The 27,009-nt window shown below is 44.3% G+C and overlaps 1 protein-coding gene across 1 annotated transcript; it reads left to right on the forward strand.

The window, feature by feature from the left end:
• The first annotated feature begins 21 nt into the window (after window positions 1-21).
• On the forward strand, window positions 22-27,009 carry LOC120020973 (RIMS-binding protein 2-like). The gene is made up of 17 exons (XM_038964645.1): window positions 22-126; window positions 2,911-2,961; window positions 9,223-9,427; window positions 10,463-10,614; window positions 11,001-11,080; window positions 12,878-12,987; window positions 14,225-15,040; window positions 16,414-16,565; window positions 20,755-21,561; window positions 21,670-21,825; window positions 22,429-22,575; window positions 22,866-22,971; window positions 24,813-24,982; window positions 25,157-25,334; window positions 25,628-25,728; window positions 25,839-25,910; window positions 26,152-27,009. The coding sequence occupies exons 1-17, from the start codon at window positions 25-27 to the stop codon at window positions 26,311-26,313; spliced, it is 3,567 nt and encodes a 1,188-aa protein (XP_038820573.1). The 5' UTR covers window positions 22-24; the 3' UTR covers window positions 26,314-27,009.

Below are 27,009 nucleotides of genomic sequence, written 5' to 3' on the forward strand. Positions count from 1 at the left end.
GTTGTGGCCTGTTCTCCACAGCATATGCGAGAGGCTGCAGAGAGGAGGCAGCAGTTGGAAGAGGAGCATGAGCAGGCCCTGGCTGTCCTCACCACCAAGCAGCAGGAGATTCACCTTCTGCAGAGGGTAAGCCCATAATACCCTACCTCGCCTCCTCCCTAGACTCTAACCACCATGACCACAGTATGACCACAGTGGTCACAAGACAAATCAACATTTATTTGTCACGTGCGCCAAATACAACAAGTGTATACCTTACAGTGAAATGCTTGCTTACAGGCCCTAACCAGCAGTGCAATTTTTAAATAAAAAATATAATAGTTACCTCACACTGTTATCATGGTAACAGTGTGACAGCCTATAGGGAGGATGTCAGAAACCTGGCCGGGTGGTGCCAGAATAACAACCTATCCCTCAACGTAACCAAGACTAAGGAGATGATTGTGGACTACAGGAAAAGGAGGACCGAGCATGACCCCATTTTCATCGACGGGGCTGTAGTGGAGCAGGTTGAGAGCTTCAAGTTCCTTGGTGTCCACATCAACAACAAACTAGAATGGTCCAAACACACCAAGACAGTCGTGAAGCGGGCACGACAATGCCTATTCCCCCTCAGGAAACTAAAAAGTTTTGGCATGGGTCCTGAGATCCTCAAAAGGTTCTACAGCTGCAACATCGAGAGCATCCTTACCGGTTGCATCACTGCCTGGTACGGCAATTGCTCGGCGTCCGACCGCAAGGCACTACAGAGGGAAGTGCGTACGGCCCAGTACATCACTGGGGCTCAGATGCCTGCCATCCAGGACCTCTACACCAGGCGGTGTCAGAGGAAGGCCCTAAAAATTGTCAAAGACCCCAGCCACCCCAGTCATAGACTGTTCTCTCTACTACCGCTTGGCAGCGGTACCGGAGTGCCAAGTCTAGGACAAATAGGCTTCTCAACAGTTTTTACCCCCAAGCCATAAGACTCCTGAACAGGTAATCAAATGGCTACCCGGACTATTTGCATTGTGTGCCCTCCAAACCCCTATTTTCGCTGCTTCTTCTCTCCGTTTATCGTATATGCATAGTAGCTTTAACGATACATTCATGTACATACTACCTCAATTGGCCCGACCAACCAGTGCTCCCGCACATTGGCTAACCAGGCTATCTGCATTGTGTCCCGCCACCCACCACCCGCCAACCCCTCTTTTACACTACTGCTACTCTGTTCGTCATATATGCATATTCATCATATATGTCACTTTAACCATATCTACATGCACATACTACCTCAATCAGCATGACTAACCCTTTGTCTGTATATAGCCTCACTACTGTTATTTTCAACTGTCTTTTTACTGTTGTTTTATTTCTTTACTTACCTATTGTTCACCTAATTCCTTTTTTGCACTATTGGTTAGAGCCTGTAAGTAAGCAGTTCACTGTAAGGTCTACACCTGTTGTATTCGGCGCACGTGTCAAATAAACTTTGATTTGATTATGAGAGACAAGTATTGTGCAACTATCATGAAATGATCCCCCCTAAACACTAACTCATGCTCCATGAAAAAAACGTAAAAAATTCGACCATTAGTCCTGGTGAGACTGATGAGAAAGTAAAAGGGGTCATATAATCAGTGGTCTCCTGTGATTGTCTGTCTCTATGGGCAGCAATAATCTGAGCCTCTAGAGAGCTGTGTGTATTCCTGTGTGTATGTGTTCTGTTCAGAGAGGAGCCATGACAGGCAATTAGCGCAAACGGCAAACACAGCACAGATCAGACTCCCCTGAGCCTAAACCGAGCACTTCACTTTAGAGAGACGCAGAGAGAATGTGTGTCAGCTTCTGTGTCTGCACGTCTATCCGTGACTATCTGTGCTTCAATCCATGTGTTTGTATGCATCTGCCTCAGCGTGCTCGTTTGAGTCCTTGTCCTTCCTTTTTCTGTTTACTCCTTAACCTAATTTATTGTGCTGTGATTTCATTCAATTAGCAATTGCACAGATATTATCTCATTGGAGTAGAACAGCAATTTGTCCTTATCGATATCAAAGCCAATCTGGATGAAACAGATTGATTTCATGAGGCTATTCTGATGCACCTCAGTTTCAGGTTTTTCTGTTGGAACTCATCGCGCCCCATCTGTTCTCACCCAGTCTCCCCCGGTCCTCAGATAGCCCTCAGCTGTGAGGCATTAACTGCCTTCTCCTCCTCATGCTGTGCAGAGCTGACATCAGTTGTTGTTCAACCCAGACTGTCTATTCTACAGGTAACTACCAAAATAATTGAAACACCAACATAAAGTGTCTTAATAGGGCCTTTCGCCACCACAAGTCAGAACAGCTTCAATGCATCTTGGCATAGATTCTACACGTGTCTGGAACTCTATTGGAGGAATGTGACACCATTCTTCCACGAGAAATTACATAATTTGGTGTTTTGTTGATGGTGGTGGAAAACACTGTCTCCGATTCACTACAGAATCAACCCTCTCAATTGGGTTGCAATCTGGTGACTGAGACGGCCATGGCATATGGTTTACATCGTATTCATGCTCATTAAACCACTCAGTGACCGCTGGTGCCCCGGGGAATGGGGGAGTTCTCATCCTATGGGGGCATAGCCATAGTAGCCAAAATAATAGCCAAAATAATGCAATGGCCTACCCAGCATTTTTATACATGACCCTAAGCATGATAGGATGTTAATTGCTTTATTAACTCAGGAACCACACCTGTGTGGAAACACCTACTTTCAATATACTGTCTCCATTACTTTGGCAGTTACCTGTATGTCTGCAGTGTACCAAGAGCTATGCCACTTGTATGTTTGATGTAACACTGACAGAGAGATACTGTGCAGTGCTCACTGTGTCACCTGCAGGTCCTACAGTAGTATATCACTGTGTTTCTGTGTATTCTTCAGGCTCAAGTTAAAGCTGAGAAAGAGCATGAGGGAGCGGTCCACCTGTTAGAGGTAAGTGGACATGGAGGTCCGATGGGCAAAATGAGGATGGCTTCGGTGGCTGTTTTCAAAATGTCTGTCAATTGACTGATATGTGGTTTTGTTTGTGTATGCAAGATACATTGATGCATATGAAAAATACCTCCATTGTGTTGTTTGAATTCCACCAAATCCATATTGCCTTTCATGAAAAGCTAGTTTTGAGGTAAGCCTGGTTCATCCCAGGTCATACTCCATACTGTATTTACACTGAACAACTAAAATGTAAACGCAACATGTGAATTGTACCAGACATTTTCCACATGCACAAAAAGCTAATTTCTCAAAAATGTTGTGCACAAATTTGTTGATATCGCTCTTAGTGAGCATGTTTCCATTGGCAAAGATAATCCATCCACCTGACAGGTGCGGTATATCAAGAAGCTGATTAAACGGCATGATCATTACACAGGTGCACCTTGTGCTGGGGACAATAAGAGGCCGCTTTAAAATTTTAAATGTTGTTGCACAACACAATGCCACAGATGTCTTACGTTTTGAGGGAGCTTGCAATTGGCATTCTGACTGCATGAATGTCCACCAGAGCTGTTGCCATTGAACGTTCATTTCTCTACCATAAGCTGCTTCCAACATTGTGTTAGAGAATTTGGTAGTGTGTCCAACCGGCCTCACAGCCACAGACCACGTGTAACCACGCCAGCCCAGGACTTCCACATCCAGCTTCTTCATCTGTGGGATCTTCTGGAGGGGGGACTCATTCTGATTGACTGGACCTGGCTCCCCAGTGGGTGGGTCTGGCTTCCAAGCTGGTGGGCCTATGCTGTCCTAGGCCCACCCATGGCTCCACCCATGCCCAGTCATGTGAAAGCCATAGATTAGGGCCTAATGAATTTATTTCAATTGACTGATTTCCTTTATGAACTGTAAATCACTAAAATCTTTGAAATTGTTGCATGTTGCGTTCATATTTTTGTTCAGTATATATACCTTTTTGAGGCTTTCGTTGAGTGGTGATTTTAGCTGTAATGAGAATAGAACACTTTTACAGAGAGTTGGGTCAGCAAAACCTGCTCATAACTCTCTCCTTTACGACTCAGTGAGACCGCTCAACATCACCGTTGCTCAGGCTCAGCTCAGAAGCTCTCATACCAGCCATGGCACTAATGGCTCCTGGAGAAACCTATTTTACAGAAAAAATTCAGAGCCCAACTATCCAGATGATGAAATATCTACAGTGTAGAGGAGATGCATTAGGAGGACTGGCACTGTTCACAAAGAACTCCAATAGCATGCTCAGTTACTGCGTTAAAACGAGTTAACCTAGAGAGGAGATGACACTAAGATTATCTAGGGACATGAGTATTATTCCTTTCCATAATTTCTGGTTCTCATCACTGTCTTGGGTATGATTTTGGGTGTTTTTTATTTAATTTTTTATATTTATTGTAAGTTACTTGATATTCCCCATGGGGGACTCGTTCTTACTTGTTTTGTAATGGTTCTCTTTTCTCATTTATTTACATGATTTTGCATGGATTACTGTATTACGTATGCATTGATCTCATACGGTGTAACAGTTTGATTTGGGTGTTTGTTTTCTTTCATCTTTGTTCAATGTCATTGTGTGTTTCTATGTGTTTCTTTTGTGTCTGAACAGAACCATTTGGACAGAATGCAGGTATTTATGTTTCCTACCCTGAAACATCTACAATCCCAAATGTTCATCATCTCCATGGTCACATTCGTCCTATAACCTTTAAATAGTCTCAGTGAATCACTTAGGCTCTAATTCACATTAGTGCATATGTTATGAAAGGTATGGTAATTAGGCAATCAAACGTACTAATATTGTATTCAATTGAAGTATTTCAGATGAACAGAGCCCAGTGCTGGTACTGCATCACACTATAGATCCTCTTTTGCCCTGGATCCTCTGTACTCCAGTCTAAGGTTGTGTCCCAATCACACCATATTCCCTATATCCCTCAAACTCAACTCTGGACCTCCAAGCCAGTTCCACTGCATTTTTTAATTGTTCCACTCTAATCAGGGACTGATTTAGACCTGGGACACCAGGTGGTGGCAATTAATTATCAGGTAGAACAGAAAACCAGCAGGCTCCGGACCTCGTAGGATAAGAGTTAATTACCCCTGCCCTATATAGTGCACTACTATAGTGCACGACCATAATACTAACCTAATTGACAGAGTGAAAAGAAGGAAGCCTGTACATTTACATTTACATTTAAGTCATTATGTACATAATAAAAATATTCCAAAACATGCATCCTGATTGCAACAAGGCACTAAAGTAATACTGTAAAAAATGTGGCAAAGCAATTAAGGTTTTGTTCTAAATACAAAGTGTTATGCTCGGAGCAAATCCAATACAGCACATTATTGAGTACCACTCTTCATATTTTCAAGCATAGTGGTGGCTGCATCATGTCAAAATTAGTGCACTGTATATTAGTCCACTATACAGTGGCTTGCAAAAGTATTCACCCCCCTTGGCATTATTCCTACAGTATTTTGTTGCCTTACAACCTGGAATTAAAATGGATTTTTTGGGGGTGTTGTATCATTTGATTTACACAACATGCCTACCACTTTGAAGATGCAAGATGTTTTTGGGGGTGAAACAAACAAGAAATAAGACAAAAAAATTGAAAACTTGAGCGTGCATAACTATTCACCCCCCCAAAGTCAATACTTTGTAGAGCCACCTTTTGTAGCAATTACAGCTGCAATTCGCTTGGGGTATGTCTCTATCTAGCCACTGGGATTTTTGCCCATTCTTTAAGGCAAAACTGCTCCAGCTCCTTCAAGTTGGATGGGTGCCGCTGATGTACAGCAATATTTAAGTCATACCACAGATTCTCAATTGGATTGAGGTCTGGGCTTTGACTAGGCCAAGCCATTTAAATGTTTCCCCTTAAACCATTCGAGTGTTGCTTTAGCAGTATGCTTAGGGTCATTGCTGGAAGGTGAACCTCTGTCCCAGTCACAAATCTCTGGAAGACTGAAACAGGTTTCCCTCAAGAATTTCCCTGTATTTAGCAACATCCATCATTCCTTCAATTCTGACCAGTTTCCTAGTCCCTGCCGATGAAAAACATCCCAACAGCATGATGCTGCCACCACCATGCTTCACTATGGGGATGGTGTTCTCGGGGTGATGAGAGGTGTTGGGTTCGCGCCAGACATAGCGTTTTCCTTGATGGCCAAAAAGCTACATTTTAGTCTCATCTAACCAGAGTACCTTCTTCCATATGTTTGGGGAGTCTCCCACATGCCTTTTGGCGAACACCAAACGTGTTTGCTTGTTTTTTTCTTTAACTTCTTATGGCTGCAGGGGCAGTATTGAGTAGCTTGGATGAAAGGTGCACAGAGGTGCCCAGAGTAAACGGCCTGCTCCTCAGTCATAGTTGCTAATATATGCATATTATTATTAGTATTGGATAGAAAACACTCTGAAGTTTCTAAAACTGTTTGAATTATGTCTGTGAGTATAACAGAACTCATATGGCAGGCAAAAACCTGAGAAGTTCCACTTCCTGTTTGGATTTTTTCTGAGGCTGGTAGATTTTCAACCAAGCTCCCATTGAAATTACAGCGAGATATGGATGAGTTTTCACTTCCTACGGCTTCCACTAGATGTCAACAGTCAATAGAACTTTGTCTGATGACTCTACTGTGAAGGGGGGCCGAAGGAGACAGGAATGAGTCACTACTGCCATGAGGTGACCATTTTTTCACCATGCGCGTTAACATGAGGAGGTCCTCCGCTCCATCGCTCATCTGAAGTCAATGTAATTCTCCGGTTGGAACGTTATTCAAGATTTATTTGAACAACATTCTAAAGATTGATTCAATACATCGTTTGACATGTTTCTACTGACTGTTTACGGAACTTTTGGACATTCCGTCACGTTTTAGTGAACGCGCTTTGTGACTTTGGAATTGTTTACCAAACGCGCTAACCAAAGTAGCTAATTGGACATAAATAACGGACATTATCGAACAAATCAAGCATTTATTGTGGACCTGGGATTCCTGGGAGTGCATTCTGATGAAGACCATCAAAGGTAAGGGAATATTTATCATGTAATTTCTGGTTTCTGTTGACTCCAACATGGCGGCTAATTTGACTCTTGTTCTGAGCTCCGTCTCAGATTATTGCATGGTTTGCTTTTTCTGTATTTAAAAAAAAAAATCTGACACATCGATTGCATTAAGGAGAGGTATATCTATAATTCCATGTGTATAACTTATATTATCATCTACATTTATGATGAGTATTTCTGTTGAAACGATGTGGCTATGCACTATCACTTGATGTTTTTGGAACTAGTGAATGTAACGCGCCAATGTAAATTCAGATTTCTTTATATAAATATGAACTTTATCAAACAAAACATGCATGTATTGTGTAACATGAAGTCCTATCAGTGTCATCTGATGAAGATCATCAAAGGTTAGTGATTCATTTTATCTCTATTTCTGCTTTTTGTGACTGCTATCTTTCGCTGGAAAAATGTCTGTGCTTATTGTGGTTTGGTGTGACCTAACATAATCGTTTGTAGTGCTTTCGCTGAAAAGCATATTTGAAATCGGACACTTTGGTGGGATTAACAACAAGATTACCTTTAAAATGGTATAAGAAACATGTATGTCTGAGGAATTTTAATTATGAGATTTCTGTTGTTTTGAATTTGGCGCCCTGCACTTTCACTGGCTGTTGTCATATCATCCCGTTACCGGGATTGCAGCCATAAGAAGTAAGCAATGGAGTGTGTGGCTTAAAGTGTACCTATAGACATACTCCAATCTCAGCTGTGGAGCTTTGCAGCTCCTTCGGTGTTATCTTTGTTATCTTTGTTGCCTCTCTGATTAATGCCCTCCTTGCCTGGTCCATGAGTTTTGGTGGGCGGCCCTCTCTTGGCAGGTTTGTTGTGGTGCCATATTCTTTCCACTTTTTAACAATGGATTTAGTGGTGCTCCATGGGATGTTCAAAGTTTCGGATATTTTTTTTTAACCCAACGCTGATCTTTACTTCTCCACAACTTTGTCCATGACCTGTTTGCAGAGCTCCTTGTTCTTCATGGTGCCGCTTGCTTGGTAGTGCCCCTTGCTTAGTGGTGTTGCAGACTCTGGGGCCTTTTAAAACAGGTGTATATACACTGAGATCATGTGACAGATCATGTGACACTTAGATTGCACACAGGTGGACTTTATTTAACTAATTATGTGACTTATGAAGGTAATTGGTTGCACCAGATCTTATTTAGGGACTTCATAGCAAAGGGGGTGAATACATATGCAGGCACCACTTTTCAGTTGTTTGTTTTTTAGAATTTTTTGAAATAGGTAATTTTTTTCATTTCACAATTTTGTGTATGTCCATTACATGAACTCCAAATAAAAATCAATTTAAATGACAGGTTGTAATGCAACAAAATAGGAAAAATGACAAGGGGGGTGAATACTTTTGCAAGGCACTGTATAGGGAATATGGTGGCATTTGGGACGAATACCAGATGTCCTGTAAGATCCAAGCATATTTGATGTCCTTGTTTCCTTTTTAAACCAATCAGACCAAAGTAGTGGCTCCCCGATGGCTGTTTATTCATCCTCAGTTTCTGTATCTCAGCCCATCTTGCAGCTGAGTGTTCTGACTCTGAAGTGTTCTGACTCTCTAGTTTTATCGCTGGGTGAAACCAACTTTCCTCGTGACTAGGACCCTGGCTTGCCTTATCTCTTACTGTGCAGGCCATGGTGTTTCAGTCTTGTAGCTTTCAGAGAAAACCCAACGGTTGTTAATAACTCAAGGCTCTAAATGTAATCTCGGAGCTGCTTAGATAATGTCTTTAAAGTACATACTTTTATAAGCCTCTTAACTCGTCACACTGCTTGGCTTTGTTATCAAAGTGTATCAGCGTTGCACAGCCTCTACTTCCAGATCATTTGATTACTCGGCAGGCAGTGTTTTTGATATGAATGAGCTGTTCTAAGCTAGAAATGGCTCTTTTGGGATCCCGTGCCATAATTGGTTCAGCTTGCGATCTGCAGCACCAGTAAAGGATTTAAGCCAATGATTAGTTTAACTCATATCCATGTAGTGGTATATTACTAACATGTTATTAACATAAAACATGCATTGCCTTGCAATTTAGTGTATCCTGTTCTAAAGATTTGCTACATAGGAACACAGAAACCCTCCTCCCATTGACCGTTTGTGTCTATCTCTCACACATCCCTGTCTATGGAAGGTCAAGGTTCGCGACCTGGAGCTGAAATGCAGGTCACAGACTGAACAGTTTGTTCAGCTGTCCAAGGACCTGGAGGATTTCCGTTTGGAGGCGGATACTGTAGACATCCTCAGCACTGAGCCTTTCTCCAAACACGACGTTCCCTTTCACCCGGAAAATAAACTCTCCCAAATCCTCAACGGACTGGCAGCCCAGGCAGGGAAAGGTGAGCACTCCCAACTCCCAACCCTGCCCACTGTGAAAACATTGTGGTGTCAGACGACATAGATATGAAGCAGAAAAGTGCTTATCACTAGAGAATTAAAGTATATACATCATGTCTGGCATTTGATTCAAACAGTGTATCTCATCAATCAAGACCAAAAGACAGTTCTGAAACACCCATGTTTGTGCTCCAGACAAGGAGGCTCTCAGTCAGTCATTATGCCTGGGTAATTAATTAATAAAAAATTGAACGAGACAGTCGTTTAATCTAGTTGTCACAACAATGACCTTTGCCAGAACCCTGTGGGGTGAGGTTGGGAGAGTGGGAGAAAGCGAGGGAAAGTTGGCAACTAAACGGGCTGGTGTGAGTCACAGTAAGGCCCCGCTTTTCTCTTCAGTCCATCTCAGCAGAACAGGCTTCAAGGCCAGTCTGGATCACTGGAAATGGAAGACATGCTGCTTTATTCATGATCAATGCCACAGCTCATTGATCAGCGGGCTGATACTGTATGTTACTTCTGCTAATGAGAACCAACACGTTAGTTTTCTAACCCCACATACTGTAACCTGCCAGTTGAACACACAGCAGAATCATCGATGCAGATACTGTAGATTAGAAGCCTCTGAGATACTGCTCTAGATATCCTCTTCTCTCGCTTTACTGCAGTGAGAATGCTACTGTACGGTTGTAATCTGGTAGCATGATGTACCAAATCCAACCACCAAGAATTCAAATTTAATATTTTTGTCTAAGATAGGAAATTACCTAGGCATGGCTTTGTGTAGGGGTGTGGCTGCTAGAACTCTGTGATGGTAGAGTCCCGTTCCGTGTCAGTTATGTCTTCAGAGAGTAGAGAGTGTTAAGCATCAGAGAAATGCCTTGCAGATGTGTCAGGCAGAGAGCAGAGCCAGGTCCTGGCCATAAAGAGTGTTTGCTGTGTACTCCCCTGAACAGGAAATCAATAGCTGTGCCATGAATGAGAGCAGAAGGAATGACAGATGCTCTTTATTTGGTGTGGAAATCGATGTTTCCCAGGCGATGAGAGCTCGGCAAACACTCGGCTGATATCCAAGTTCCTCCGCCCACTGCAGATCGGAGACAGAGACAGGCCGGAGCTGCTGTCTGTCAATCCCTCTGCCGTGACAACGAGCTGCCCCAGCAGCCCGCGGCGGGCGACTCCCTCAGAGGTGGGTCCTGCTCTCTTCTCATACAGAGACAAAGTCCCATTGCTAAAGCATGAGGGTGCTATTGCTCAAGAGATGGGCTATTCATGGACGAGCTGTATACTTGCACTTGATAGCCATCAGCTGAGCAATAGCTGTTAAACCAATTGGTTTACCACCAGACAGCAACATGAGTCTCCTGTGGCAATTGTCAGACAGTAGAACTAGACAGTATAAGAGTGCTGGGAAGTTTTCTGTGTCAGATCAGTCATTCCACTGCAGACATGATTATGAGTGGCTATGATCATAAGCAAAGCCATTGTGTTTGAATTGGTTTTGCCTCAATGGATCAGAGTTATGGTATTTAGATGCAACTCTGTGATTGCTTCCCTGCCCGTGTGTTTCCCAAGATGGAGGATGAGATCCGTCGTGCACCCAGGTCCAAGCCTCGCTACACTGGCGCAGTCCGTCTATGCACCGCCCGCTACAGGTGAGACCAGTGTGTCTGTCACACAACACCTGGGAAAGCTGAATCACGTATAGCTTGCTGACACCGAGCAGCGCCAGAAATCCACACATAACACTCTGGACCAGTGCTAGATCACATAGTACCTCCACATGCACATCAGAAGCACTATTCTCTCCATAAACATCTTGTAGTATATTTTGTAGTCAGGAGTACATCTACAGTACCAGTCAAAAGTTTGGACACACCTACTCATTGAAGGGTTTTTCTTTATATGTACTATTTTCTACATTGTAGAATAATAGTGAAGACATCAAAACTATGAAATAACACATATGAAATCATGTAGTATCCAAAAAAGTGTTAAACAAATCAAAATATGTTTTAGATTTTAGATTCTTCAAAGTAGCCACCTTTTGCCTTGATGACAGCTTTGCACACTCTTGGCATTCTCTCAACCAGCTTCACCTGGAATGCTTTTCCAACAGTCTTGAAGGAGTTCCCACATGTGTTGAGCACCTGTTGGCTGCTTTTCCTTCACTCTGCGGTCCAACTCATCCCGATCCATCTCAATTGGGTTGAGGTCGGGTGATTGTGAAGGCCAGGTCATCTGATGCAGCACTCCATCACACTCCTTCTTGGTCAAATAGCCCTTACACAGCCCTGAAGGTGTGTTGGGTCATTGTCCTATTGAAAAACAAATGATACTCCCAGTAAGCAAAAAACAGATGAAATGGAGTATCACTGCAGAATACTGTGGTAGCCATGATGGTTAAGTGTTCCTTGAATTCTAAATAAATCACTGCCAATGTCACCAGCAAAGCACCCCCACACCATCACACCTCCTCTTCCATGCTTCACGGTGGGAACCACACATGCAGAGTTCATCCGTTCACCTACTCTGCGTCTCACAAAGACAAGGCAGTTGGAACTAAATATCTCAAATTTGGACTCATCTCGGACAGCTTTTCACCGGTCTAATGTCCATTGCTCATGTTTCTTGGCCCAAGCAAGTCTCTTCTTATAATTGGTGTACTTTAGTAGTGTTTTTTTTGCAGCAATTCCACCATAAAGGCTTGATTCAAGCAGTTTCCTCTGAACAGTTGATGTTGAAATGTGTTTGTTACTTGAACTATGTAAAGCATTTATTTGGGCTACAATATGAGGTGCAGTTAGCGTATCCTCTGCAGCAGAGATAACTCTGGGTCTTCCTTTCCTGTGGCAGTCCTCATGAGAGCCAGTTTCATTATAGCGCTTGATGGTTTTTGTGACTGCACTTGAAGAAACTTTCAAAGTTCTGAAATTTCCGCATTGACTGAGCTTCATGTCTTCAACTCATGACTGTTGTTTCTCTTTGCTTATTTGAGCTGTTCTTGCCATAATATGGACTTGGTCTTTTACCAAATAGTGATATTTTCTGTATACCACACCTACCTTGTCACAACACAACTGATTGGCTCAAACGAATTAAAAAGGAAATAAATTCCACAAATTAACTTTTAACGAGGCACACCTGTTAATTTAAATGAATTCTAGGTGACTACATCATGACGCTGGTTGAGAGAATGCCAAGTGTGCAAAGCTGTCATCAAGGCAAAGGGTGGCTACTGTGAAGAATCTCAAATATAACATGTTTTAATTTGCTTGACACTTTTTTGGTTAATACATGATTCCATATGTGTTATTTCATAGTTTTGATGTCTTCACTATTATTGTACAATGTAGAAAATAGTAAAATGAAGAAAAACTCTAGAATGAGTAGGTTTGCCCAAACTTTTGACTGGTACTGTATGTTGAACCCTCCTCTCTCTTGTTGTGTAGTTACAACCCTTATGATGGACCTAATGAGCACCCAGAGGCAGAGCTCCCCCTGGTGGCTGGGAAGTACCTGTATGTGTACGGCACGATGGATGACGACGGCTTCTACGAAGGTGAGAGGGAATCCAGGGTTACTACACACTTCACCACTAGCATCAGTAGCAACATATGCAATCTCATTAGCATTATGAAGGCTTTTCCATCCATGGCTATGCTAATCCTCCTAGCATCCCTGGCCCAGATTTCAGCCTGCTTCAGCAGCTCTGGTGAGTCATCACTAGCTGCCATTGTTGGTGGTGGGTGAGATTGCCTAGTGTTAGCCTAGCTCCTGCCTGGCTGGCTGCTTGGAAATGGATGATGTTTGTATTTACCACAGGGATACTGGGGCTCAGACCAAGCTGTTGTCAAGATGCAGCCTGATCCCCGTAGCTAGAAGGCTAAGCCGGCAACAGGGCTCTGATTAATCACATACATATTCCCCTGCAGATGGAGAGCCATCTAGGGCCTCCCAGCCTCATGAATGTACTGACTGGAATTACGAGATAGAGAGGGAGAGGACAGTTAGGCTGTCTTCGAAAAGCAAGTACAGTACTGATGAGAGAAAGAGTTTGGTGGTCACTATAGTGAACTGGGTGCGGTTTCATACGCACCCTCTCCATTGTGCAGGAATTGTTTTTTTCACCCCCTGTACTTCCTGGAGTAATTGATGACATCATATCCCTACCTTCTCTGTTTGATTCAAGAGAACTGTCCCAACCTTGGGGACGGGCACCACAGAGTCTCTCTTTCCACACCAGTAGTACTCACACTCACAGATAACACTTGCATTGAATCACAAGGGCTCTAGTCATTATTTTTCTTTCTCTTTTTTCACTAATGAGATGGTCTATTTTTAGCTGATGGTACATTTGCAGCAGGCATCATTAAAGGCTTGAGCGTTCCATAGATTCCCCCTGAGACAGCCGTGCGAGACTGGTGTCTTTACCTTCAGGCTGCTGTGTGTCAGAACAGAACAGAACAGGGTTCCTGGAAGGTGTTACTGTGTCTGTCTGAATAATCACTCAATAAAATCTTCACAGCCAGCTAATCCTGAGTGATATTACATGTTGCTGACAATTGAAATATCCATATTCTGCTTAACTCTTTTGATCGTGTCTTTACATACCTCATTGCCATATAAATATATTAGACATTCCTCTATACATTCTAAAGGTACTTTTTCATTTAATTATTTGGAATATACTGTATGTTTTGGGATGAGATTAATAGAGGAATTTGAAGACATAGGGTTTGTATTTTGTTGATTATAAAGTAAGCATCTCTTGCTGTCTCTGTCTTTGTGTGCTCCAGGGGAGCTGCTGGATGGCCAGCGAGGACTGGTCCCCTCCAACTTTGTGGAGTTTGTCCAAGACAAGGAGAAACCATCCATCCAGCCAGGGGACACAGGGGAGGACCTGGGCTCTCTGGACAATACCTCCCTGGGCCTAATGGGGGCCGATGGAGGGCCCCCTCAGGATGGGCTACTGGGCTCCACCAACCCACTGGGCCCCTGCAGCAACGGCACAGGCCCCCTGGACCCTGAGGATCTGTCTGATGACATTGTGCCTTACCCCCGGAGGATCACCCTAATCAAGCAGTTGGCCCGTAGCGTCATTGTGGCCTGGGAGCCCCCCATGGTGACCATGGGCTGGGGAAACATCAGCTGCTACAACGTGCTGGTGGATGGCGAGGTGCGTGCCAGCGTGCCCTACGGGGGCAGGACCAAGTCTTTGTTGGAGAAGCTGGATCTGGACACGTATACGCACCGCGTGTCCGTGCAGAGTGTGACAGACAGGGGACTGTCGGACGAGCTACGCTGCACCCTGATGGTGGGAGCCAACGTGGTGGTGGCGCCGTACGGCCTGCGTGTGGACGACATCCTGCGCGACTCGGCCGAGCTCTCCTGGTTGCCCAGCAACAGTAACTATGGGCACACGGTGTTCCTGGATGGGGCGGAGCATGCGGTGGTGCGGCCGGGGAGGTACAGGCTGCGCTTCGTCAACCTCAAGGCCATGACGGTGTACAAGGTGAGGGTGGTGGCCCGGCCACACCAGGTGCCATGGCAACTGCTCATGGAGCAGAGGGAGAAGAAGGAGACTGCTGTGGAGTTCTGCACACAAGCTGCTGGTGAGGCTGGGTTCGTCTTAAGTCTAACTGGTTCTTTGGCCAACATATGTTATATGTTATTTTGTCCAATACATTGTTTTTCTGTCATCTATAATGTGTTATGGAAAGGTTGGATGAAAGTCCATTGGACTTTAGATATAGACCATTAAGATAGATAGATAACTCATGTCTTTACCCCGTGCCATGTATGTCTGTTATGTTTTGTCCAGGTCCTGGACCATATTCCAGATCAGGTCAGAAGGAAGACCAGTTTGTTTATGGGAAAAGTAGGAAGTAGTTTTTGATTGGCATGGGTAACTGACACATTGAATGAAAAGAAGCTAACAGCACTTTAAAACCTAAGAAACGATTATGAGTAACTTTCTCAGCTTTTCCCTGCCATTGGCTTGATGCTAATATACATTTTAAATTAAGGGTACGTCCCAAATAGCCAACTATTCCCTATATAGTACACTAGTTTTAACCAGAGCCCTGGTCAAAAGTAGTAGACTATACAGGGAATATGGTGCCATTTGGGACACAACCCTAAAGCTGCCGAAGTAACTCCCTCCCACTCGATCCTTAACTGAGATGACTACATCAGTATCCGTGTGCATTTCCCTCTGCCTGAGCTGTGACATCACTGTGACGTCCTGCATGGTGTACCCAGTGAACCAGGAGAGAACAGGCTGTACTCATTCAACTCACACTGACGCCTCTCACACATAAGACACACACAGACACAAACATTGACAGACACACAGACAGACTATATAGACGGTCGGCCACACAGACCCATCCACACACACACGCCCACACACACAAACATGCACACATGCATACACACTAACACACACAGTCGTGCTTTCAGGTGGCCTTGGGCCTCCCTTTGTGCCTTCTACTTTCAATATTTGCATCATGCAATACATGGCAAGCAACAGGGCAATGCTGCACATAAAACATTCCAAATAGCTTAGCTTATAAATGCTATATCAATAAATACACTTATATTCCAAAAAGCTTAGCTTATAAATACTTTATCGAGAAATGCACTTTTATTTGTTTGAGTGTCATTACAAAGAGTTTGATGTTAACCAGATAAGACGTTTCATGAATTTGGGATTCACTCTCAAAACAATCCACTCAAATTTGACCAGATATTGCATGACATTTAAATTATGATTTAATTGGTGTATACAACCAACATTGGGAAAGGGAACTGCTTTGTGTATCATAGACATGTCACAATCATGTAGTTCACAACAAAAATAGATGGGATTAAACAAGTTAACAGCACTTGGTGTCTTATGAATGCTACACTCACCCCCACTCCCTCCCTGTTTGTGTGTGTAAAACCTGTCGAGACAGTATCTAATATTTCATCCCCCCTCCAGGCCCCCCATTACCCCCTCAGGAGGTGCAGGTGCAGTGTGGCCAGGCCCCAGGGGTCCTGCAGGTGCGCTGGAAGCCCCCTGTCCTCTCACCCACCGGAACCTCCAATGGAGCCAGCGTCATCGGATATGCAGTCTGCACTAAAGGACAGAGGGTGAGTGAGAGAGTGGGTGGTTGAGAGAGTGTGCACTGAAGGTCAGAGGGTGAGTGAGGGAGTGTGCATTAAATGTCAGAGGGTGAGTGAGGGAGTGGGTGAGTATGTGCACTAAGGGACAGAGAGTGAGTCAGTAACTGTGCGCCAAATGACAGGTGAGTAAGGGAATACCCTAAGTGACAAAGAAGTGAGGGAGAAAGTATGCACTATGTGAGAGTGAGTGAACAACAGTGGCAGAGTACGTGACGTATGTGTGTAATCGTGTCATTGTTGTTGTGCCACTGATCTACACACAAAACCCCACAATGTCAAAGTGGAATTATGTTTTAAGAAATGTTTACAAATGTAATTAAAAATGAAAAGCTGAAATGTCTTGAGTCAATAAGCATTCAAACCGTTTTGTTATGGCAAAACTAAATAAGGTAATGAGTACAAATGTGCTTAACAAGTCACATAATAAGTTGAATGGACTCTATGTGCAATAATAGTGTTTAACATGATTTCTGAATGACTACCTCATCTCTGTACCCCACACATACAATTATCTGTAAAGTCCCTCAGTTGAGTAGTGAATTTCAAGCACAGAATCAACCACAAAGACCAGGGAAGATTTCCAATGCCACACAAAGAAGGGCACCTATTGGTAGATGGGTAAATAAAAAAAAGCAGACACTGAATAGCTCTTTGAGCATGGTGAAGTTAATATTTACGCTTTGAATGGTATAGCAATACACCCAGTCACTACAAATATACAGGCATCCATCCTAACTCAGTTGCCGGCGAGGAAGGAAACCGCTCAATGATTTCACCATGAGGTGAATGATGTCTTTAAATCAGTTACAAAGTTTAATGGCTGTGACAGGAAAAACCTGAGTATGGATTAACAACATTGTAGTTACTCCACAATACTAATGTAAATGACAGAATGAAAAAAAAGAAACCTGTACAGAATAAAGATATTCCAAAACATGCATCCTGTTTGTAATTAGGCACTAAAGTAATACTGCAAAATATGCGGCAAAGAAATACACTTTTTGTCCTAAATATAAAGTATTATGTTTGGGGCAAATCCAACACATCACTGAGTATCACTCTTCATATTTTCAAGCATGGTGGTGGCTGTATCATGTTATGGATATGCTCATCATCGGCAAGGACAAGTGAGTTTTATTAGGGTAAAAATAAACGTAATAGTGCTAAGCACAGAATTTGGCAGTACGTCCAACCGGCCGCACAACCGCAGACCAACTGTAACCACGCCCGCCTGGGACCTCCACATCCAGCTTCTTCACCTGCAGGATCATCTAAGACCAGCCACCCGGACAGCTGATGAAACAGAGGACTAGTTATTTCTGTAATAAAAAAACGTATTCTGATTGGCTGGGCCTGGCTCCCAAGTGGATGGGCCTATGGCAACCCATGGCAGCGCCCCTGCCCAGCAGTCGTGAAGTTCATAGATTAGTGCCTAACAAATTGATTTAAATTGACTGATTTCCTTATTGTAACTGTAACTCAGTAACATCTTTGAAATTGTTGCATTTATATTTTTGTTCAGTATATACAAAAATGTGGGTGTTATTTTATCTGTTTTTATTGCCAGCTTGAGTTACCTGGGGTGACAGAGTTCCATGTAGTCAAGGCTCTATTTAATACTGTCCGTTTCCCAGGCTCTGTTCTGGACCGGGGGACTGTGAGGGACCTCTGGTTGCATGTCTTGTGTGGTACTCTTGAGTATCCAAACTGTGGGCCAACTGCTTCAACAGACAGTTCAGTACCTTTAACACCTCGCACCAACACTTCGCACAAAGACCAATAGTGATGCAGTCAATCTCTCCTCAACTTTGAGCCGGGAGAGATTAATATGCATACCACTGACATTCACCCTCCATGTACACATCTATGTGCATGACATTCTGCTCTGTTCTCGACCAACAGCAATTCTCCAATGTTCTTATTTGCTGCACATGACCACACAACTGGGCAGTAGTCCAGGGGAGACAACCTGCCTGGTTGATTTAGATGTCAAGAAAGCAGAGCAACGTCTTATCATGGATTGACTTCTTCCCATTGAATCTTTATGTTTTGACAATGACAGCTTGCTATCAAGGGTTACACCCAGCAGTTTAGTCTCCTCAATTAATTGCCACATTATTCAGTAATAGATCTAGACTATAGTGGAGCAGGTTGAGAGCTTCAAGTTCCTTGGTGTCCACATCACCAACAAACTATAATGGTCCAAACACACTAAGACGGTTGTGAAGAGGGCACAACAAAACCTATTCCCCCTCAGGAGACTGAAAGGATTTGGCATGAGTCCTCAGATCCTCAAAAGGTTCTACAGCTGCACAATCGAGAGCATCCTGACTGGTTGCATCACTGCCTGGTATGGCAATTGCTCCGCCTCCAACCGCAAGGCTCTACAGAGGGTAGTGCGTACGGCCCAGTACATCACTGGGGCCAAGCTTCCTGCCATCCAGGACTTCTATACCAGGCGGTGTCAGAGGAAGGCCCTAAAAATTGTCAAAGACTCCAGCCACCCTAGTCATAGACTGTTCTCTCTGCTACCGCACAGCAAGTGGTACCGGAGCGCCACGTCTAGGTCCAAAAGGCTTCTTAACAGCTTTTACCCCCAAACCATAAGACTCCTGAACAGCTAATCAAAGGGCTACCCAGACCCCTCTTTTACGCTGCTGCTAGTCTTTGTTTATTATCTATGCATAGTCACTTTAACTCTACCTACATGTGCATATTACCTCAATTAGCTCGACTAACCGGTGCCCCGCACATTGACTCTGTACCGGTACCCCCTGAATATAGCCTCGCTATTGTTACTTTTATTTTCTATTTTTACTAATCAATTTTTTTACTTAACAGTTATTTTTATTAAAACTGCATTGTTGGTTACTTGAAAATGGCTGTCTAGTAATCAACAACCAACTTGACAGAGCTTGAAGAGTTTAAAAAAGAATAATGGGCAAAAATTGTACCATCCAGGTGTGCAAAGCTCTTATAGACTTACCCCAAAAGACTCACAGCTGTAATCGCTGCAAAAGATAATTCTAACATGTATTGACTCAGGGGGTTGAATACTTATCTAATGAAGATATACTGTATTATATTATTTTCCTTTAGTCTTTAAAAAAAAGTTTGAATTTTCTTCCATTTTGACATTGGAGTAGATGGTAAAATTGTGGAATGTGGAAAAAGTCAAGATGTGTGAATACTTTCTGAAGGAACATATAAACGTAACATGTAAAGTTTTGGTTCCATGTTTCATGAGCTGACATTTTCCATACGCACAAAATGCATATTTTTCAAAAATGTTCTGCACAAATTTGTTTACATCCCTGTTCGTGAGCATTTCTCCTTTGCCAAGATAATCCATCCACCTGACAGGTGTGGCATATCAAGAAGCTGATTAAATAGTATGATCATTACACAGGTGCCCCTTGTGCTGGGGACACTGAAAAGGACATGAGCAGTTTTGTCACACAACGCAATGCCACAGATGTCTCAAGTTTTGAAGGAGTGTGTGTTGCCAGAGAATTGAATGTTAATTTGTCTACCATATGCTGCCTCCAACGTCGTTTTTGAGAATTTGGCAGTACAACCAAACGTGTAACCACGCCAGCCCAGGACCTCCATATCCGGCTTCTTCACCTGCAGGATCATTTGAGGGGTGGGTGGGGTGGTGGTTCTGAGGAGTATTTCTGTTTGTAAAAAAAAACTTTTCTGGGGAAAACCTCATTCTGATTGGCTGGGCCTGGCTTCCAATTGGGTGGGCCTAAAGCCCTCCAAGGCCCACCCATGCTGCACCCCTTCCCAGTCATGTGAAATCCATAAATTAGGGCCTAATGAATTTATTTAAATTGACTGATTTCCTCATATGAACTTTAACTCAGTAAAATCTTTGAAATAGTTGCATGTTGTGTTTATATTTTTGTTCAGGATACAAGGGCCTGTGAAAACCCTAGAAAGCACTCTCCCTCCCTCTGCTGGTGAACATAAATATTGACATCCTCCCTTTGTAGTCATGCACAGGGTCTGTGTTAGTTAAACTGTGTCTATAGTAGTGGATTTTGCTCTGAATTTAAGAGCAATAGAGGGTAAAGCAGTTGAAAGGAATGCAACAATTAATTCAATGTCAACGGTCTCCAACCCGAGTTATGTGTGTTGTGCTTCCTGTCAGATAGCGGAGGTGTTATACCCCCTGGCTGACTATGTAACAGTGGAGCTGAACAGGATCCAGTGTCTGGAGGCCAGGGAGGTCATCGTCAGGACGTTGTCAGCACAGGGAGAGTCCCAGGACTCCCAAGTCGCCCCCATTCCAAACAACCTACTGGTGCCTCTTCCTCACAATGCCCCCCTGCCCCCTCCGCACCTACACGCAGGGCCCCCTCCACCTCACCCCCATGCCCCCCCACCCCACCTCCAGTCACCTCACCTCCCCCACCCCCAACTACCCATGCCTCACCCCCAGCCTCTCTCACCCCTGCCTCACACACAACCCCTCCCTAACCACCCTCCTCACCCTCAACCCCAGCCACACCTCCAACCCCTGCAACCTCATCCTGTCTCCCAGCCCCAGACTCACCAACAGCCTCACCCCCCTCACCCTGGTGGTCCTCCACAGCCACTGCACCTCCAGCCTCACCCACCTCACCCAATGCCCCAGCACCGCCTACCCCTGCTGCCTCATCCCCCCCCCCAGCTCCACCAGAGACCAGTTAGTGCCAGAGACCTGGAACCGAAAGAGCAGGTGGCCCACCATGGGGGAATCCCCAGCCAGCCCTGGGACCCTACCTGCTCCCCCTCCGGCCAGCCTCCTCCTACCCCCATGCACGGACACACCCTGGAGGCGCCCCCCTCTGCTAACCTGCGCTCGCCCTCCCCCCAGAGGATCCTGCCCCAGCCCAGGGGCACCCCCATCCCAGACCAAATGGCCAAAGCCATCGCCCGCAAGGCAGCACAGAGGGTGGCTGCAGAGAGTGGCAGAGTGAGTCATTCATACATAAAATCAATCAATGATACCCTGGTTAGAGCTCTAGTCTGATCATTTTTCTGTTGAATTAAATTACACATATCTGCCTATTGGTTGGGTTAGATGGAGAGGAGAGTCATCTACAATGAGCAGTGTCAGGCCTTCCACCAACAGAACTCAGACGAGGAGGAGGAGGATGAGGAAGGGAAAGGTCGAAGCCGCAGGAGACAGGGGGCCTCAGTGGATGAGTTTCTCAGAGGGTCCGAGCTGGGCAGGCCGGTAAGACACAGAATAAAAAGTATCGAACATACTCGCATCTCCGTAGTTTTGTGCAGATGCTGTATATCTTGGTATGATTTCTTATATGCATAGTCACTTTAACTATACATTCATGTACATACTACCTAAATTGGCCCGACCAACCAGTGCTCCCGCACATTGGCTAACCGGGCTATCTGCATTGTGTCCCACCACCCGCCAACTCCTCTTTTTACGCTTCTGCTACTCTCTGTTCATCATATATGCATAGTCACTTTAACGATACCTACATGTACATACTACCTCAATAAGCCTGACTAACAGGTGTCTGTATATAGTCTTGCTACTCTTTTTTTCAAATGTCTTTTTACTGTTGTTTTATTTCTTTACTTACCTACACACACACACACATACCTTTTTTTCCCGCACCATTGGTTAGAGCCTGTAAGTAAGCATTTCACTGTAAGGTCTACACCTGTTCTATTCCTCGCACGTGACAAATAAACTTTGATTCGATTTCACATCTTTTGTGTGTGCGTGTGTGTGTGTGTGTGCGTGTGTGTGTGTGTGTGTGTGTGTGTGTGTATATGTGTTTGCGTGTGTGTTTGCGTATGTGTGTGTCAGGCCCACTACAGCCACAGTGAGGAGTACCACAGTGACAGCAGCCGGGGCTCTGACCTTTCTGACATCATGGAGGAGGATGAGGAGGAGCTCTACTCTGAGATGCAGCTGGAGGAGGGACGACGACGCAACTCCCACAATGCACTCAAGGTAGGAATAACAAAGCTCCTCAACGCTCAACATTGAAATGTTAAATTTTTAAATTGAGTTTGGTTCTGATTACCACTCGTACAATGGAAACAAGCAAGCATGCAAACCCCTTTATTACTGTTGGATGATATGGCACGTGTCGAGCCATGTGTCTACAGTAGGACACTTTACTCTAGCTTGTTTGATTGATTGACCTTCACATTCTCCTTTGTTTGGAGCAATGACATGCATGAAAGTCATCTTTGCTAGTTGTGGGAATATTAACACTGTTTTTGTGGGATCTTTTTAAGATTGGGAACACCCTCTCCGGGGGTCGGCTGGATCGGGAGACGGGGAGAAGAATGCCCCGAGACGGTCCACAGCCCCAGAGACGCCCTCTCATGGTGCCCTCCATTGGTCAGTAGGGTTACATAAACACAGAGAGGACTCTGGGTATTGTAGTCTTTTTGTGCTTTGATGTTCTCTGTGCTCTAGTAGATATTCTGCTTCCTGTTTTAATCCTCCATGAGCTCCTCGGTTTCTACAGATCACCTCTGTGTCTTTGAACCATGTTCAGGCCTTCCCAGTACTGACAGCTTACTTATAGAGATCAATCAGCACAGTATTATCAGCTACTAGAAAGTTCCGTGGCTGCTAGGGTGACAGTGGACACAGACACATTTATCACATTTCAATTAATATTCCAATTATAAAAAACTGCTTTTGATGTCTCTGTTTATGGCCAGTGATATGTTAGGATTATCAAGGTTATGACGGGAAGAGACCTTAGAATGAACCAACCAATGAGTGACCTCCGCGCTTTAACCACCACCATCTGATTGGTGTTTCCTGTAGAGATAACCACAGAGAGTAACAGTGATGGGAACCTCTCATCCGTCACGGAGGATGTTTACTATGGCAGTGTAGCACGGCACAGGACATGGTCGTCCCGCCGACACCCCACGGGCTCCAAGCCTTCCTATAATGGTACGTGCAGTGGTTTCTCCCTCGCTCCTCCGCCAAAGCACTGCCAAAATCCACCAGTGCTAGTGGAGAGAACAGTAGTGACATCAACGAGTGGCTTAACATGCCTCAGAACGCCTAGCATGATCCACTGCACTGCACCAAAATGGCGGCTCACTGAGCCACACTGGGCCCATGTTGGCCACCCAATGTTACGGATTGGAATGACTGCTGCTCAGAGAATGCTTCTCCCCTCCCTCCCTTGCACTGAACTCCATCAGATGCCTGCTAAACCCCTCTCCCTCTCAATCTAACCACCCCCACCACACCTTTACTGGGGTTACTATGCATGACTGGGTGGGAGGAGTCATGGTTGCTGAAGACACAATTATATAGCAATGCTGTCCTTGCTGAGCAAACTCAATGACTGTTGCAGAAAGTTATAGTGAAAATACATTTTTACATCTTACATAGAGACAAACTCATTTGTTTGTTTGGGATTTCATATGTTTACTTTGCTGATGGCCTGGTCTTATTTTATCGTTTCTAAGCAAGGGGTCAACTGAAGGACAGAGAGCGAGTTGTCTTTGGACAAACTGTAGGCCCAGCGTACTTTAGAGGAGCCTAATACAATAGTCAGATCACTACCTCAGGGTTCAATAGTATGCATGCTTAACTCAGAGTCTTGTGGTCTATGTGCTCTTTTCTGTGTGTGTGTTGCTGTGTGTCATTGTGTTTTTGTCTATGGTGTCCACCATGCTCTTGTAACCCATCACAACCGGCTTGCTATCCAATCTCCATCCATGTGTAACTGTAAAGTATGTAATGCCTGATAACGTCATAAGCTCATATGTGGTGTCAGATGGATGTACATAACATGATATACTTTTGTGCTGATAATGGGACCAATTGATGGATTGACCACAGAATTCTGCTAGCATGCTACAAAATGAAGTGTTGGTTTTACGAAGCAAGCTCAATCCATTATGTAGTACTGCATGGTCACCTAAATGGTTTGGCTCTCTCACTTGTCAAACACTTGTAAACAACACACCTGTCTGTATATGCCTCTTCCCCTTATTCACTCCATGCACAATAGCATGCGTAACTTGCTTCACTACTACTCACTGGTGTTACTGAGTTGCCAAACTCAGTCAAAATATAGATTTGTGTTTCTCATGCTATATGAATCTATGATTAATGTAATTTAATGTCAGAATAACATAAAGCCATAGACTGTGACCCCATGAGATGCAGGTGGATGTGTTCTTCTCTCTCTCTCTCCCGTGTTTAAGAGGGATACAGGGACCGGGAACGCCGCTCCCCTCCTAACTACGATGAGTCGGAACCAGAGGAATCCTTCCGGATCTTTGTGGCTCTGTTTGACTACGACCCCCTGTCCATGTCTCCCAACCCGGACGCAGCAGATGAGGAACTGCCCTTCAAAGAGGGCCAGATCATTAGGGTGGGTGTCACACACAGGGCTAGGCCATATGTTTTGAGATATTGTGCTTGTGTTTGAAAACATTGAGGTAAAACATAAAACAGCATTGAAAATATTATTTTCTTTCCCTCTCTCGTCTCTTTTGTTGCGCTTTCTCACTCTTTTCTTCTCTCTCTCTCTGTCTGTCTGTTACAGGTATATGGTGATAAGGACACAGATGGTTTCTACCGAGGGGAGATCAGGGGAGGCAGGATGGGGCTCTTGCCCTGCAACATGGTGTCAGAGATCAGGGCTGAGGACGAGGAGACCATGGACCAGCTCATCAAGCAGGGCTTCCTCCCGCTCAACACACCAGTGGATAAAGTAGGAATAGGTAACCACAGAACTAGAATGAGTAGAACAGATATCCTCATTCAAGTCAATGATTCCATAATAGATGGACTGGCAACCATTTTGACTGTACCCATTTATTATTTTTCTAGGGGTGTGTTCGTAAATTGCCTCCGGTGTGTCAGAGTGTGCTCTGGGTTGTTTGTAAATTCCGAGCATTTCACTCTCGGAGTAGATAGGAATTTACGAACTCACCCTATGAGGTGAGTCACTATGACTCTACACACATCTGTCACTATATCACCTCCTGGAGTGTCCTCTTGTTTCCTCTCACAGGGCAGGACAGACGAGGCTTCCGCCAGCACCAGGCCACCAGGAGGATGGTGGCCCTCTACGACTATGACCCCAGAGAGAGCTCCCCCAATGTGGACGTGGAGGTATTGCCATACAAACACACAAAACACACAGACAAACATACTGACACTGCACATGTAACCAGATAGACAGACATCGTAAGGGTGTTAATGACGTTTCTGTTTCTTGATAGGCTGAGCTGACCTTCTGTGCTGGTGACATCATCTCTGTATTTGGAGAGATTGATGAAGACGGGTTCTACTATGTGAGTATGCCTCTTTTCTTGGTTCCATGATGTGACTAACTTGTTTTATTACACAGGGCCATTCACAGGTTGTTAAAGTCTGGGATGTTTCAGTTATTCATTTTTCAAAGAAATGCCATTGAATGAACCTGGTTCATACACATATTATGTCCAGGAGAGGGCTCTTTCCCTGACCGCCAGAGTTCAGTGGGTCTAGCCATGGTTCTCATCCCCACTGCCCCCTCCTCTCCTCTCTCTGCAGGGTGAAATCAATGGCCACCGCGGCCTCGTCCCCTCTAATTTTCTAGAAGAAGTGCCTGACGACGTGGAGGTGTACCTGACGGACACTCCTTCTCACTATGCCCAGGACGAGCACGCCAACCGGGCAGAGGCCAAAAGGGTACATCGCCGCTCTCAGCGCTAGGCCCTCTGTCCATCCATCCTCCGTCTCTCTTGATTTACGTCTCGCTTTCTCCAATTGCCGTCTGTGTTCTGTGTGTGTGTGTTGTCCGTGTTTGACAGTGACAGTGGTGAACATACAAACCTTATCCCCCGCCTGGTGAAAGGGACAAACACAGTCATACCTTCTGATTGTTAGAAAGGAAGAAGCCAAGGCCAAAGTGGACAGAGAAATAGAACACTTGACCTATGTCAGTACGGGGCAGGTGATATTCACATAGCAGTGACAAAGGACAGTGGATATTTGAAAAAGGTTTAAGTCATTAATTGGGTACCCTCTTTGCACTGAAACACTAAACCAAACGCTGGATATTGTGTCTATTAATAGTGCTTTATGAACACCTCTGAAGAGTTCCTGATTTCTATCAGTTGTTCTCCAATGGAAGTAAAGGATTTGAGTAAACTGTAGGGGTTGATAATATAGCAAAGCATGCCTTTTTCAAAAATAAACTTGATACCTTTTATATAATAGTAGACTTTATTGGCCCAACTGCTGTATTTCCTGGGAGAGGCTTTGTTTCTTTTTGTATACTGCACACACTTAAAATATATATTTTTCAGGCCTGGTGAAATTGGATAGATATGCCATGTTTGATCTAAACCAGAAGAAATAACAGCCACAGTGAGACATCCATACTGTAATGGTACAATGGGAAAATAA

This window comes from Salvelinus namaycush, chromosome 26 (assembly GCF_016432855.1).
Source record: "Salvelinus namaycush isolate Seneca chromosome 26, SaNama_1.0, whole genome shotgun sequence".
Lineage (NCBI taxonomy): Eukaryota > Metazoa > Chordata > Actinopteri > Salmoniformes > Salmonidae > Salvelinus > Salvelinus namaycush.

Excerpts from the sequence above, each read along its gene's own strand:
- LOC120020973 (XM_038964645.1), top strand. The coding sequence starts at position 25 with ATGCGAGAGGCTGCAGAGAGGAGGCAGCAGTTGGAAGAGGAGCATGAG. Across the intron at positions 10,615-11,000 it reads GGCGGGCGACTCCCTCAGAG|ATGGAGGATGAGATCCGTCG; the intron begins GTGGGTCCTGCT and ends GTGTTTCCCAAG. Across the intron at positions 15,041-16,413 it reads GTTCTGCACACAAGCTGCTG|GCCCCCCATTACCCCCTCAG; the intron begins GTGAGGCTGGGT and ends TCCCCCCTCCAG.